Raw genomic sequence first — 15905 nt, 5'->3', positions numbered from 1 at the left:
AAAAAGCTAGAATCACAACAGGAAATGGTGTAAAGAACATAGTGACTGATGTCAAATGCGTTTCTTCTGTATTTCAATTTTGGTTTGACTCACCTTGAGCCTTGCAAATAGCACTCTTATGAGACATGTGTCTGCACATGGCTCTGATCATATCTTGGCAAATCTTTAAAATCAGATCACTCTATGCATTTTCAAGGAATCACAGAAAATCTAGAGCCACCTGGAATCCTAATATATTTCTACAGACCCTCACGCAGCTGTCTTCTGAACTCATCCTATAGGTTTCACATTATTCCCTACTTGTGATGTTGACAGTGGTAGGTACCATATTGTTACTGCATTAACCACAATGTTATGGTAAAAATAGGGTCACCACAAAATTTATTCCAAACCAGCAACGTGGATCACAGATGTTTGAACAGCTCCAGCTCATTCCACACAAAGCCTGTAACAAGGGGAAGACCATGCAGGTTTGTAGACTTGAGTGGGAAAAGTTTCCCCCCCTTCCTCAAGTCTCCTTTCTGCTCTAGCATGACAGCACATGTAATCTTGTCCAAAGCACTGATTTTCATTGTCAAACTGCTAGCTTGACATAATTTAGAATTTAAATGTCATATGAATTTAATGTGCTATATGAGCTTCAGTATTGTTATTGCTGAACAGGCAGTCATTGTGCAAGATGACATGTTCACAAGCTTCTAGCCCTCTTTTCCTCCTCTTTGCTTCTAACCAAAGGTTCCCAGATGTTCACAGCTTCTCCTCGTTAGTTGGCTTTGTGGAATGCACATTGGTCTGGATAGATCACCGGGCAGGTAACAAAATTCAAGGCCCAATCTTGTAAGTTCACATACTAGAAAAATGTAGAACTGGGCCTTACACAATTTCTTAAAAAAATGTGGGCTAAAACTATAGCATTAAGTTGAAACTTTACAGCATTAAACCAGAAGAGATTTCAGAGCTATAGACAGCTCACAGTACTTTGGACGATTAGATGGCCATAACCCCATTTGCTGATCAGGTGGAGTTAGTTAAGTTTACTATTGTTTTTGCCACTCTATACTGTTAGTATTTATAGTAAGGGGGTTACTATCCCTCACAAATGCTTTACTTTCATTTAAATTATTACAGAATACATTATCGATTTATATATAAGATCAGTGTGCTGATCATGTTGTGTGATTTAAGTTTGTGTGAAACAATGTTTGTATAAGAGAAACCCAGTTGGTAAAAGTATTATTGAGCAGAGGTATGCTTATTACAGGCAAGTAGGAGATTCAGACAGATAGCCTATTAAGATTTTTTTTAACAAAAAAACCTCATTAACTGATTTTATTTCATGTATACATTAGAGAATTAAAGTATCATGAATTATATCCTAGTACCATTAAAGGCAATGGGAGTTTTGTCTTCGACATCACCAGAGTCAGGATTTATGATATTTCTGCTTTTGAGGAAGGTGGTATGCACCGCTATCTGGTGAACCTGTTTTGTTGGATGAGTGGACTTTTTTTATTCCCATCTCTACCACTCATCTTGGCCAAGTCACTGCATCACGCTGTATCAATTTCCCCATATGTAAAATGAGGGTACAGCTTGCCTGTATTTGTAGAGTTCTGTGAGATCTACAGATGAAAAGTGTTAAAACCTGTCCAGCCTCTACAAACCCCGAATTCTTTTGCTCAGGACATAAGAGGCACTTTGCATACCCTAATATCTGAAGGATGTACATTTCCTTTGTCTATTTCTTGAATTTAATTAATTTAGCTTAGAGGCTTCCCTTAATAGTTTGCACATCATTTTTACCTCTCACACCTAACTTCAACATATATAATAAATTACTTGTTGATAAAATTAATGTATTAGCAATATCAACTAAAAGTTTCTTCTAATTCAAAGGAGATTGCATGGGTACTTTGAAAGTAACTTTTGTAATCTGATAACATGCTAGCATATTTTGCATCATTTTAATGCATGAACATTTTTGACAGTCATATGACTTATTTGGAGTGCTGTTGCAGTCATGGTGGTCCCATGATATGAAGCAGACAATTGGTGAGATAGTATCTCTTATTGGACCAACTTCTGTTGGTGAACAAGAAGCTTTTGAGCTATACTGAGCTCTTCCTTCAGGCATGGGAAAGATACTCAATGTCACAGCTAAATACAAGGTGGAACAGATTGTTCTCTGGAGACCGTGGTTCTATGTCTTATTACAACAATCTGTAATCCACTAACCCTCCTTGTCCTATGGCTGCAGAGGTGGTAATTGCCTACTTCATCTTGAACTATCTCTTGCAACATATTTTAACTCTACATGTCACCTGTTCCATCTTGTATTTAGCTGCGACATGGAGTATCTTGCCTTGAGCTAAACAATGCCGTATAGCGTAAAAGCTTGTCTCTCTCACCAACAAAAGTTGGTCCAATAAGTTATTACTGAAGCTGCACAATTGATTGTTATTAGCCTTAATTTGACTGCATTCACTTTCCTGTTCCCCTACCCTGACATTAGAATATACATGGTCTTTAGATTTACTGGCTAAGAGAAGGTCTAACATTCAACTCAGAATTGCTTCTCTGGATGTTTGCCTTTAATGTGATAAAACAGGAAGGAAGGGAAAGGCAGAACTAGTAGCTACAGGTAAAAAAAACCTGATAGTTGCAGCCTTTAAACACATTCCTGCATAACAATACCTTCCCAGTCAGCTCTGGTGATCCTCCCAATACAATTTGTAAGTGATGATGCTGAAAGCAAGCTGGATAAAGACAAAATAAGAAGGGGCCTGAAAGTGGGGGAAATAGGGCTGCACTGAGCTCTTGGTATTGGGAACAAACACTGATTGGAAGAATGGAAGACCATGTCATGAGGGCACACAGGGGGAAGGGCAATGAAACAGAGGTGGCATAAAGAAAGCTTGTGGAAGAAAAAAAAATGGAGAAATGTAAGGAATCCAGTAGGCCACAATGTCCTAGTTAGGGTAATTATTAAAACCATAAATTTTAATTGAATTACTGATTAAATCATCTTATAGGATTATTGCTAAAATGACAACTGATATGAACCATAAAGGCATGGAATTCACAACACTGTTTAAAAAAATCAGAGGAGACAGAAACAGGATGGTGGCTAGTAATAGTATAACACTAACACTACGTGATTTATGTAAACAAGTTTAAGAGTTGGATCCCTAGTCAGTCCCTGTGGACTTCAGAGGGATAGTGGGACCCTAGAGAGAAGCAATTTTTGTTTTTCCCCAGGAGCCACAATCACCTTAAGAAAAACGTTTTACATGGAAGTTTATGGGAGAAGGTAATAGAAGATCCTCACCATTTCTCCCTTCAGTAAGTTAAGTGCAACATGCTACCTAACCTGTTCAAACTTGAATATTAGCACTATATACATGCAGTATACAGTAAATTCCTAATTGTTTTCAACAAAACACTCAGACTAGATTCATTGCATTTTTAATTATATGTAAGTACACGACAGAATTGCATCATGTGTCAAGAATAGTTATCATGATTAATCCAAATGAGAAGTCAACAGCAGGAGTACCAAAAAAATAATAAATACAAATTGCCATACATATTTATAAATATATACCATAGACCAGATCATTGTGCAAAATCTCATTGTTACTTATTGATATTTTCCTTTCCAGAGTATACTGTGGAAATCTGGTTCTCAACTCTGCAATAGGTTAGGATGCAGACAATTTTTTTTTTATTCCCACCTCTACAGATGGAGTTGCAGATGTATGAGAGTCCCAACTGTAATATAATGAACATTATAGAAAGCTTAGATTTTTGCGAGTTACAACAGTCAGGAATAACTTAAATGTGAATTTGCATACTCTTGATGATTTAAGGCTTTGTTTCATATAGTAGGAACTTGTTCTACTGTACACTATTGCAAGTGTAAAATAACAATCACTGCCCATGTGAAGAGCAGGAACATGCTGTAAACTCCAACGGGGGAAAAGAAGGAGGGACTTTCTGTTGCAGCAGCACAACATATATTTATCAGTGAGGAAAAATACAAGTTAAATTAAATGAGTTTTGTCTAAATATAGGAAAATGATGGCAGTGGCCATCTGAAAAAAAATTAAAGCAATTTGCTTTTGTCTAACAAAAAACGATTTTCACTTAAACGGATATGCCGGGGGGTGATGTGAATTAAGTTTAATCAATTTCTTCCGGTTGCCTATTGAAAGAAATCCATGCTAGGCAGATGCTGATAATTTCTTGTCTAGGTCCAGAGCTCTAGTATCTCCATTAACTTTGGCATTTGCTACAAGCGCCTGTCGGAAAAATTAAAGAAAAAAAACAGTTATTTATGATATCCAGATATTTAAATCTCTCCTATTCAGCTCCTGTAAAAACCTAAGCCACCAAAATATCTAGAGATAAATGGGATATTTCAGTTTTATGCAACAGTTTACGTAATACCTTAAGAACGAAATTGCAACCACAGTAATGAAAGACTGAGGCTGAGATTCAATTTTCCAACTAGCATGGATAAAAATCAACGATTTAAAAAAAAATTAAAAATCTGGTTTTGTTTCAATTGGATTTTTAATTTTTTTTTAAATCGTCAGTAAAATACTAAATTTCTGTCACTTAAAAATAATAGTTGAAATTAAAACTTATAATAAATATGCTACACCTACTCTTGCAATCTCATAAAATCAATTAATAGCTCTAGTGTGTCCAGCCTAATTACCAGCTCTTGCTTCTAAAATGGTCTGGGCTTTTAATTTGTTTCTCAGCAGACTAACATGTGCAAAGACAAACATTGGCTGGACAGGATTGTTTTTCATCTGTGCACATGTGGGCCAAACACAGCAGAATTAGTTAAATCATTGCTTAAAGATAGAGACACAATATATAAGAAAGGATAGACACAGCACAGAAAGGAACAGTGGAATGGGTTGGAAAACAAAAGGGAAGATATTCAGCGCACACACAGCTTCCTATATTCCCCTACACTTCTGCCACAGAAAAACTGCCACAGCTTCTGGTTGTAAACAGATCCTATACATAATACATACTTAGTTTGGAATATCACGGTCACAGACCATAATGATATCATAAGTCTATTCCCTATTTTACGTCACCATAACTCAGCTTTCCCAAAAGAAACCCATCCTATACTTGTTTCTGATGGGGCTTACTAAAAGTAAAGTGCACACTCTAAAGCACAGTCTGTCTTATCTTTCTCTGGTAACTTGGAATCAGATCTGCATCAAAATGATAGCGGGAACGGGGAATATGAAAGCTAGACATTTTAAAATCACCCTACATTTAGTGTTTTGAGAACTTGTCAGAATTAATAACATTTGAAAATTTAAAAAAAAAGTTTAAGAACGGTCATCAGCCAGGAGACTGCTGCAACTACAAATCATTTATATGATTTAGTTTAATATAATGTAAGTGCTACTATGTGTGTGACTTAGTTCTTACCATTCCTAACGTACTGTTGCTGCATCTGCAGCTTGACACAGTCAATGAGTATTATATGTACTACTTCCTAAAGTAATAAAAATCAAGTTATCTTAAAAAAACTACACAAAGTATACATTCTTAGATGCTATAAAATGCTGTTCTGAGTTGCAAATTAACATGTTTTAGTGATCAGATTTACCCCACTGTTTGAAGAAATCTGAAGAAGTATCAATGGGAAACTTTATTTAAACAAATTATTTTTCCAACTAAGCAGTTCACTGACAAGAGGGAAGACACTCAAAACAGATGTGGAGGCAGGAAAAGGGAATAAGGGAATTTGTGTGCAGCCATCTTGGTCTTGTTAACAAGAGAGCAAGAGTCAGGCTAAGTTTGTGGTCTGACAACACGACGCTGCCTTCGCCTCTCGCCTCCATAGGGAGATAAGGATAGAATGCTGACTCTGGCAGGGACCTTGAGATAAGGAGCATCTGGGTGGAACTAAATAACTGTTAGCCATTGGTGTCTGTAATGGGAAGGAGACTAATTGTTATTGTTGTTATATTTAATAAACAGTATATAAACTGCTTCATAATTGCTTGTATTCGAAGATCTGCCTCGGAAGGGGGGGGCTCCCCCCCGTCCGAACCAGTTTTTCCCTTGCTGCAGCTCGTAATAAAACTGCCTCTGGCTACTTGTTGCTTAAACACAACGCAGAGTGAAGGCTTGTTTTCTTCCACACAGAAGATACCTGATAGGTCATATGGCCTTTCAATATACTCCCTGCATGACACTTACTGGTAGGGCCTATCTTTCTCTATGACACAGCCCACTTATACAATATTCTCAGGAAGTTTTTCCAGTCTGTCTAGGGTTTCCCATTCAGAATTTAATTCTGACACATCTATTTGAGGTCTCTGTATTATTCAAGAACTCGCCAGTTACAGATATTCATAAATTCTACTTGGCACGTCTTCATTCCCTATGGTCACTTAACCAAATTCTACATTAAACTGATTTTTTCTATAAGGAAATTCCTCCTGAAACCTACACTAGATATTTTTATGACTCTTCTTTAAGCTCTCGCAGCCTCTTGCTAGAAACAATTCTCAGAATGGAGTACACTGAATCCACACCAGATTCATATCAAGAAGAACTCTGTATAGCCAATTAAATGTCTTACAATGCCTGTCTATACAGGCAATTCAGATAAATTTTGCCCCATAAAGGTTTTGAAAATTGTAATGAATTTTGGAGCAGAATTTCTGACAACACTTTCTTAAAATTCAGTTAGCAAATATGATGCTTCTGATATTACAGTCAAAATGTAAGAGTGCAGTTGAAGTGCCATAAGAATAAGCATACATGTGTTTATTCTTTACACTGTTTAGTTACATTCATCAGCAATTATAACAATCTCCTCTCCCGCCTCATTCTATTTTAACCTACGCCTGCATCTGCTTTGGGGCTGACAATCTCAGAAGCATTTAAATACATTTTCAGATAAAATCTTCAAGTTTTTACTATAAGAGCTCAGTATTAAACAAATGGAAATGAACAATTGGCCAGCATCCTGTCTCAGTCACCATTAGTTATGCTGACTTTGTCTGATAGTCACAGTGCATGGAACAGCTTTGATTTGAAGCACTGGCTCCAAACAATCCTAGAATAAGATTATGCTTTTGCTTCTCAAATCCTGGAAGGATTCCATAATACACCCCATAGATATTTCTATTAATGGAGACTAGCATAGAAAGCTATTTAGCAAGATTGGCATTTGTGTATGTATATATGTATAAATATAGACAGATTCTTACATCTATTAATTCATAATCATCTTTGGCATATAAATGTCTTAGGAGGTACCAGCGTGCAACTGATACTATGGTTTCTGGATACCCAGGCTGATGATATACCACTCTTTCCAACATTCGACGAGTCTCCCTGGGAACAAAAATCACATTTAATACTGAGCAATCTCTATAAATGTGGTGTATTTATACAAAATAAGAAAACTGTTAAACAGTGCTACATAGCAAGAATCACAATTTTAAACTTGTCATGAAACCAAATTGTCCTCTTCACTAAAATTCATATGTGCAATCAAGTGTCTTGCAGCTGATGGCAACAGTTTATAACAGATATAAAGAACATTGATGATTCTACTTCACTTCTCCCAATTATGAGCCCAGCATAGCCCATTTTCAGAACAAACACAGAGATGCACAATTAGGTTTATTTCCACTTAGGGTAACAACTTCCCTGAGAATAATCCTTTCTTAGTACACCATGAAATGTGTTCTTCTGCTGCAAATAGTAATGCAAATATTTATTTCAACATTACTAGAATTTACATGCTTGTTACACTAGCATGTTGTTTATCATGCTGCCAATAAACTCAATACTGTAGACTTCATATAATCCGGAACCTTTGGGACCTAGGTGGTGCCGGATTATCAGATATGCCGGAGGTACTATAAACTGGTTTTTATATATATAACACACACACACACACTGACTGTACATACTGTATATAAAGTGTTTTTAACCCTTTTACAAGCACTGTCCAGCATCACACAATGCCAGCGGCAGACTGACTCGGTCCCGTCCCAGTTTTACTCAGTTCAGCCACTGCCGCTGCTGCCTTGTGACTTGTTTTTTGCCGAAGCTCACTCACTAGGCTAATGCCATTTTGATGCCGGACTATCGGGAGTGCCATACAATTGGATGCTGGACTATTGGACTTTTACTGTAATTGGTCAGCAGTACCCTCTTGAAATCCTAAAAGGCATTTGCCCTTGTTTAATGATTATAATATAAACCTTTAAGTTATCACAGATGCTTTTATGGAAACAGTTACTAGAATACCAGTCCTGAGACTAGCAAAAAGGTTTTTAGTAAAATGCATTTGTACAACCAGTGTGTGTACAGACACACACACAGAGAGAGAGAGAGAGAGAGAGAGAGAGAGAGAGAGAGACTGCAGCAGTAATGTACAGTTTATAGCAAGTGAAAAGTTCAAGTGACATCCAATGGGGAATTCACATAGGCAAAATACAATTATTCAAGTTGGTCAGTACACTGGTACAGGATGTACCTCCCTTAACCAGGACTCCCTATATGCCAACATCTGTAGTCTGGTATGGACCACGGATGTTCCTGGACCACAGAGCCCAGCAAAAGGGAGGTCTGCTGGCAGGACAAGAGCACCATAAGGGGCACTGGCAACTCTACAGGGAGCCCAGAGTGTGTGTGTGTGGGGAGGAGGGGAACACATGGCATGGCGTGGTGTTCTGTCCCAGCAGCCAGAGCTCGAGCCAGGCCATGGCCATGGACCTCCAGCCTCAGCCAGGGAGCTCCGACCCCAGCAGCAACCAGGGAGCTCTGGCCCTTGCTCTGGTCTGGCTGTGTTCTGGCTCCAATGGCCAGGGAACTCCATGCCCAGCCCTAGGGGCAGCCAGGGAACTCTGGTTCCATCCCACCGGCCCAGCCATAGAGCTTTGTCCTGGCTGGGGAGCCAGGTGGCTGCAGAACTCTGCCCCAGCTGCGGAGCTCCGACCATGGAATTGCAGCATAAGCTAGAACTAGACTGCCTCATTTCTACCATCCTACTCAACCAGTTCTTGCAAAACCTTGAATTTAGTTTTACATATATGTTTTTTTAAAAACTTAACCAAAAGCTGTAGTTGTCTTTGACATCACAAAAGACTCCCAACTATAAATACTACTGCTTTAGTTCTCTGCTTTCAAACTAGATTTTCAGCTTTTAAAGTTTAACCATATTGTTTGTGTGGGGTACATTGTATTAGAGAAGACATACCTGGCTCCCATTTTGTGATTGTACTGTAGCAGCGCTTGCAGAAGAACAGCCAGTGGGCAGAAGGAAAGTTTCAAGGCTTCAGTTGTTGCCTCCTGAACCAAGGATGGCCAATGATCATTTGAAATATTAGCCTATTAACAAGGTGACAGCAAGAAAACTTTAATAACTATGTTACTAGCCAAAATGTTTCACTGGGTGTAAGAATGTTTGTCTGCACACACACGATCTGCATATAATTAGCCTTTAATTCTGCAAGTCTGCTAACTTTTAAGCTTTCCTGTTTGTTAAATTAGATTGCTAAGTCTCAGGGTATAAGAAGACTGGAAAAACAGAACTGCATTATTTCATGTAGAATAGTGATAGAAATGTAGCCGTGTTAGTCTGGGGTAGTTGAAGCAAAATGCAGGACAATGTAGCACTTTAAAGACTAACAAGATGGTTTATTAGATGATGAGCTTTCGTGGGCCAGACCCACGAAAGCTCATCATCTAATAAACCATCTTCTTAGTCTTTAAAGTGCTACATTGTCCTGCATTTTGCATTATTTCAGCAATCCTACATATCCCCACAAAATTCAACTTTGCAGAGTTATTTTTAACAGAAAGTAAAACAGCATTACTTTTATTATATTAAGGATGAACAAAATTTATGACTGTGTATACCCAATGAAAACTTGCAAGGCTACACTGGAAAGATGAATTTATGCAAATTGGATATTCAGAAATCCACAGAGTCAAAACAGAAAATCTTAAATACTACTCTAAAGAGATTTCTTTTTTAATGAAACCACTATTCAGCAATTCATGTTTCCCCAAATACACTGAATTAGATTACTGGAGAGATGGTAATATATTTAGTAAAATTTTTGCACAACAGAAAATACAGTAAAATATTGAAGCTTTATAAGAGTACAGGGTTTCACTAGGGAAAACAACAAGAAACAGATTATGCAACACTAAGAAATTTCAATTATGCTATTAATAACTAAGTAAAATAATTAAAGACAACAAAATATGCCAAAATCTAGCCCCAAGAGTGGGCACAATTTAAGTGGGCGCAGCTATACTACAGATAAAGCTGACAGCAAACTAACCTGTAATAAACTGTTTTGTAAACTGCTCTGGTTATGCAAAAGAATGTGGGTAGTGAAAGATTTGTTTAAAAAGTAGATTTATATGCTTCAAAAAAAATTGATCAGCCATGAAGACTGATCAGTATGAAATACACTACACAAAAAACAGACTCAATTATGTCAAACTTGAATCTTGTGCAAGATAGTCTGAATCATGTGAGAGGTGGCAGTCACTACAGGCTGACATTCCTACATAGATACCCCTTTCTCCCTTAGGTATGTAGCTCTTGTACTCATTACGAGGAGCTTTATTTGGTTTCCTATGCTGTGAGAACTTTTTCCACTATCAAAATTAATCAGTTGGTTGAACTACTTCGTGTAAAGAAAGCTCCCTGTTTCTTGTTTTGAACATTCTGGGCATATGAAAAAAATGCCTTTGTTTTTATTTTTACGGTAAACCTTAACTAGTGTTTTCCCAACCTATTCTCATGAAGTGATGACCCACAATAAATCACTGCATAAAAACAGCCATCACAAAAGAGAACATGCTTTCTCCTACAGCATAGTTGATCCAAAAAGTCTTGTACCTTTCAAGTTTTTAGGGAAATATAGTACAGGTTGAACTTCTCATCTGACATCCTTGGGACATGACAGGTTCTGAACCAGAGAATTTTCCAGATCACAAGAGGTCAATATTGTCTAGCACCATTACCAACACTTGAACTGCTTACTTTGCTGTTAGAGGACATTTAGGGGTAAATCAGAGCTAAATAAGAACATAGAACACTAAGAGCTAGGACTAATGGCTATTAACAAACTTTATGGGACCATGTGAAACTTGACCACACCCATAAAAAGTGGACATCTAGCTAATTAATCATGCCGGACCACGGATGTTTCCGGACCAGAGTTCTGGCCTAAAGAGGTTCAACCCGTACTACCACTGCTGAAAGAGGATAGTGTGCAATCTCTGGAAAAAGCATTTCAAAGCTGACAAATATTTTCTTTAAGGAACTTTTGTAATTGTTTTTATCTGAGCCTTTTAAGGGGAGAGGTTAGAGTTCCTTTCCTTGGATTGCAAGCTCTTCAAGGAAAGACTATCTATAAATGTGTACAGCAAATAGCACAACTGCACACCAAACCTTAGTGAGGCCTCTAGGCAATAAAGATCAAAATAAATACTAAAACCGAATGAATGCAACTCATACAAATGTCACATGTTCAGTGACATGAAGAGTCTTGAAAGTGAAAGTTGTACTACAGTGAATTTGAATGACAAAATAATCTAGTATTAGAAAATAAAACTTAGGGGGAGAATTACTCTCTTTACAAGTTTATTGCTCTTAGTTGATTATTCCATATATTTTTCCTTTAGACATAAAATATTCCTGGAGAGAAGCTAAAGAACATAAGAACGGCCATACTGGATCAGAGTAAAGGTCCATCTAGTCCAGTATCCTGTCTGCTGACAGTGGCCAATACCAAATGCCCCAGAGGGAGGGATCACAACAGGTAATCCTCATGTGATTCATCCTGTCACCCACCTCCAGAGAAACAGAGGCTAGGGACACCATTCCTACCCATCCTGACTACTAGCCATTGATGGACCTAACCTCCATGAATCTATCTAGCTCTTTTTTGAACCCTGTTGAAGTTCTAGCCTTCACCGCATTCTCTGGAAAGGAAATCCACAGGTTGACTATGCGCTGAGTGAAGAAAAACTTCCTTTTGTTTATTTTAAACCTGCTGCCTATTCATTTCATTTGGTGACCCCTAGTTATTTTACTGTGGAAATAAGTAAATAACCTTATTCACTTTTTCCTCACCTGTCATGAGTTTATAATCCTTTTTCATATTCCCCCTTAGTCTCCTCTTTCCTAAGATGTAAAGTCCAAGTCTTTTTAATCTCTCTTCATATGGGACCTGTTCCAAACCCCTTATCATTTTTGTTGACCTTTTCGGAACCTTTTCCAATGCCAATATATTGTTTTTGAGATGAGGCGACCACATCTGTATGCAGTATTCAAGATGTGGGTGTACCATGGTTTTATATAGAGGCAATAAGATATTTTCTGTCTTATTCTCTATCCCCTTTTTAATGACTCCTAACATTCTATTTGCTTTTTTGACTGCCACTGCACATTGAGTGGATGTTTTCAGAGAACTATCCACAGTGACTCCAAGATCTTTCTTGAGTAGTTGTAGCCAAATTAGTCCCCATTATATTGTTAATACAGTTGGGATTATTTTTTCCAATGTGCATTTCTTTACATTTATCCACATTAAATTTCATTTGCCATTTTGTTGCCCACTTAGTTTGGTGAGATCTTTTTGAAACTCTTCACAGTCTGCTTTCGTCTTAACTATCTTAAGCAGTATGGTATCTTCTTCAAATTTTGCCACCTCACTGTTTACCCCTTTCTCTAGATCAAATAAGTTGAATAAGATGGGTCCCAGGACAGACCCTTCGGGAACCCCACTAGTTACCTCTCTCCACTCGGAAAACTTACTATTTATTCCTACTCTTTGTTTCCTGTCTTTTAACCAGTTAGCAATCCACGAAAGGACCTTTCCTCTTAAACCATGACAACTTACTTTACTGACGAGCTATATCCACTGGATCCCCCTGGTCCATATATTTATTGACTCCCTCAAAGAACTCTAGCAGATTAGTAAGGCATGATTTCCCTTTACAGAAACCATGTTGCCTTTCCCCCAACAAATTATATTCATCCATGTGTCTGACAATTTTATTTTTTACTATAATTTCAACTAATTTGCCATGTACTGACATTATTGGCATCGTGTTAGCTATCTTCTAATCATTAGGTACAGAAACCGATTTAAAGGATAGGTTACAAACCACAGTTAATAATTCTGCAATTTACTATTTGAGATCTTTCAGGACTCCGGGGTGAACGCCATCTGGTCCCAGTGACTTGTTACTATTCAGTTTATCAAGTTGTTCCAAAAGTTTTTTCAATCAAATAGTTTTTTTTAAATTAGAACATATTAGGTTTATTCCCAATCGTATTAGCATGAAATTAAAATACCATTTCTGCTAATTACTACGGGATAGTTCACAAAAGACTTATAGTTTCCCACAGTTTACAGGAGGGCTTCATCTGAAAGATTACGATAGATATAAAACAATGGCTTATATTGTAAATCAATTCATTTTATCATAATAGTTGTGGTTATCTTACCATGCAGATTTCCAGTGCAAGCAAAGCTAGCCTGAGCAAACTTGATAACTTCCCATTCCAGTTGCCGTGCTGGGATGCTAACTGTAGACTCTTTCTGTAACACATCTCTGCTGCGACCATCATTCTTTGAGACTGGTACACTTTTGCCAGCCACTGAAACAGAAAACCAGTATGATTGGTAGTGCTTGTTAAAACAGATCATTTGGTATTTTTGACTGTGCAAATTTAATAAATTTACTTTTATTAGTAATAACATTGGGAAGAGGGGTGGGACAGAGATAGCAAAGAAAATATTGCCTTTTTAAAAAAATACAATGTTGGCAACCTTAGCACCTGGGATTAAGCTGCAGGCCCCTTTCCCTTCTGGAGCCACACCTTTCTGAGCTTTCAGCATACATGTCTCTTGCCGTGGATCCCCTCAGGAATCCACCTGCACTGGATCTCGAGGGCCTCCACACCCAGAGGGAATAATACAACCCTGAACTCTTGAATGGAGTGACTCTTGGCTAGTGTAAAGAAGGATTCATTGAGCATCTGTATCCAGCACTGGGAACTCTCCAGACCTACTATATACTGTACTGAGGATTGCTATGTCCTCTCTTCCAGCAATAAGGGGGAAAAGATCAGGCACAATGCTCTTGAACAAGAGAAAGAGCTACTCATCTGTGCAGAGCATGCAAATGGAAGAAAAAAAGGGGCTGCACATCTAGTGTTTTGCACACTGTTCACGAATCATCTTAAGTGTTTTTTGGGAACCATTTAATTATGCCTAGTAAGATGTTATAATACATTAGGTTCCAAGCTGAGTATGGGATGAGGAAGTGAGAATCGGCAAAAATTGACAACCTACTAGAGTTAACGTAATTAACATATACATTTTGCTTTTTCTGTCTTTTAATAGAGATCATTAGATAGTACTCCCATCTCACCATGTGTTAGTGTACAAAGAGGAGGAATGTTAAGTCAGAGTCCCCTCTTCTCAGATAATCCACTGTAATAGAAAGAAAGGAAGAAAGATCCACTTACATGCCACGCTGTTACTGAAGTGAAGTTGGAGGACATGACAGTTTTATGAAGTTCCTCCAAGATGGCATCTGGAAGCTCTTTGTGTGACTGAAAAAGCTGTTTACATTGAACTTGTCTCAAAAGCAAGAAAAGATCTGGCTGGTCGGGGCAACTTTTTAAACCCTAAAAATCCCAAAAGTTTTTAAATAAGTTAAATGCAAGAAATTAAATATTTTTTTAAAAAAACAATTAGAACATTCTTTTTTTCATACTGCATGGAAAGATAAGGAAGAATTTCCCATTGCCTGTGATAGACTTGCAGCAGACTACTGCTATACATTACTCTCTCTTTCTGCATATTATGAAGACTCCTGAAAACAGTAGCACAAGGAGGGATAGCTCAGTGGTTTGCACATTGGCCTGCTAAACCCAGGGTTGTGAGTGCAATTCTTGAGGGGGCCATTTAGGGATCTGGGGAAAATCTGTCAGGGGATGGTACTTGGTCCTTCCATGAGGGCAGGGGACTAGACTTGATGATCTTTCAAGGTCCCTTCCAGCTGTATGAGTTATATATACAGTAAACTTCTGATAATCCGGCACCTTTAGGACCCAGGGGGTGCCAGATTATCAAATATGCCGGACTATCGGAAGTTAGATAGTGGTGGGGTGTAGGGTGGTGTGGGGGGGATGCCACCCAAGACTCTTCATAACCCCCCCCTTCTGATAGTCCAGCTCTGCCCCAGGCGTCCCCGATTCAGCCGCTGCTGGTCAGTTTCAGCAGCAGCTGAATCGGGAATCGGGATGCCTGGGGCAGAGCAGCTGGGGTGCTGTCAGGTTGGTCCCACAGCGCCAAGGGGCGGCGCTACCGGACCAACCCGGCAGCACCCCAGCAGCTCTGCCCCAGGCGTCCCCAAGTCAGCTGCTGCTGAAACTGACCAGCGGATGACTCTGGGAAGCCCGGGGCAGAGCAGCTCCAATGGTCCAGCTGTCCGGAGCACTTCCAGGTTCCTGATGGTGCCGGACCAATAGAGTTTTACTGTATATATATATATATATATATATATATATAGAGAGAGAGAGAGAGAGAGAGAGAGAGAGAGAGAGAGAGATACACACCTAAGGAAGTGAGTAAGGAACACTCATTGTTCCCAAGTCAACATCTTATACCTCCCTCATACTTACAAGTGGGGTTGAAAAGCAGATATCCAACGCGGAGGGAAAGAACAAGGAATAGGCATCTAATGAAGCTATAATACTAAGAAGCCAAAGGAGAGGAGGAGTCTGAAAGCTAGTGTAGATGCACAGGTTCATCACATGGCAGGAAATCACCTTAAGCGTATCTCCAAGAATTTGTGAGGTC

At 38.6% G+C, this 15905-nt stretch overlaps 1 protein-coding gene across 3 annotated transcripts in view; it reads right to left on the bottom strand.

Moving 5' to 3' along the window:
• Positions 1-3448: 3448 nt before the first annotated feature.
• The window catches only part of SKIC3 (SKI3 subunit of superkiller complex), an 83794-nt gene continuing 71337 nt past the window's right edge, over positions 3449-15905 (bottom strand). For all 3 annotated transcript variants that reach the window (XM_075932110.1, XM_075932108.1, XM_075932111.1), the window contains exons 37-41: positions 14567-14728; positions 13541-13693; positions 9263-9393; positions 7260-7386; positions 3449-4301 (exon numbers count right to left, since the gene is read on the bottom strand). In XM_075932110.1, coding sequence (XP_075788225.1) covers positions 4224-4301; positions 7260-7386; positions 9263-9393; positions 13541-13693; positions 14567-14728 — 651 coding nt within the window. In that variant the 3' untranslated portion in view covers positions 3449-4223. The remainder of the gene's footprint in view (positions 4302-7259; positions 7387-9262; positions 9394-13540; positions 13694-14566; positions 14729-15905) is intronic.

The sequence above is a fragment of the Pelodiscus sinensis genome, chromosome 6, assembly GCF_049634645.1.
Source record: "Pelodiscus sinensis isolate JC-2024 chromosome 6, ASM4963464v1, whole genome shotgun sequence".
NCBI lineage: Eukaryota > Metazoa > Chordata > Testudines > Trionychidae > Pelodiscus > Pelodiscus sinensis.
Note: the sequence above shows the minus strand (reverse complement) of the source record. Positions and strands in the feature narration are given on the sequence as shown.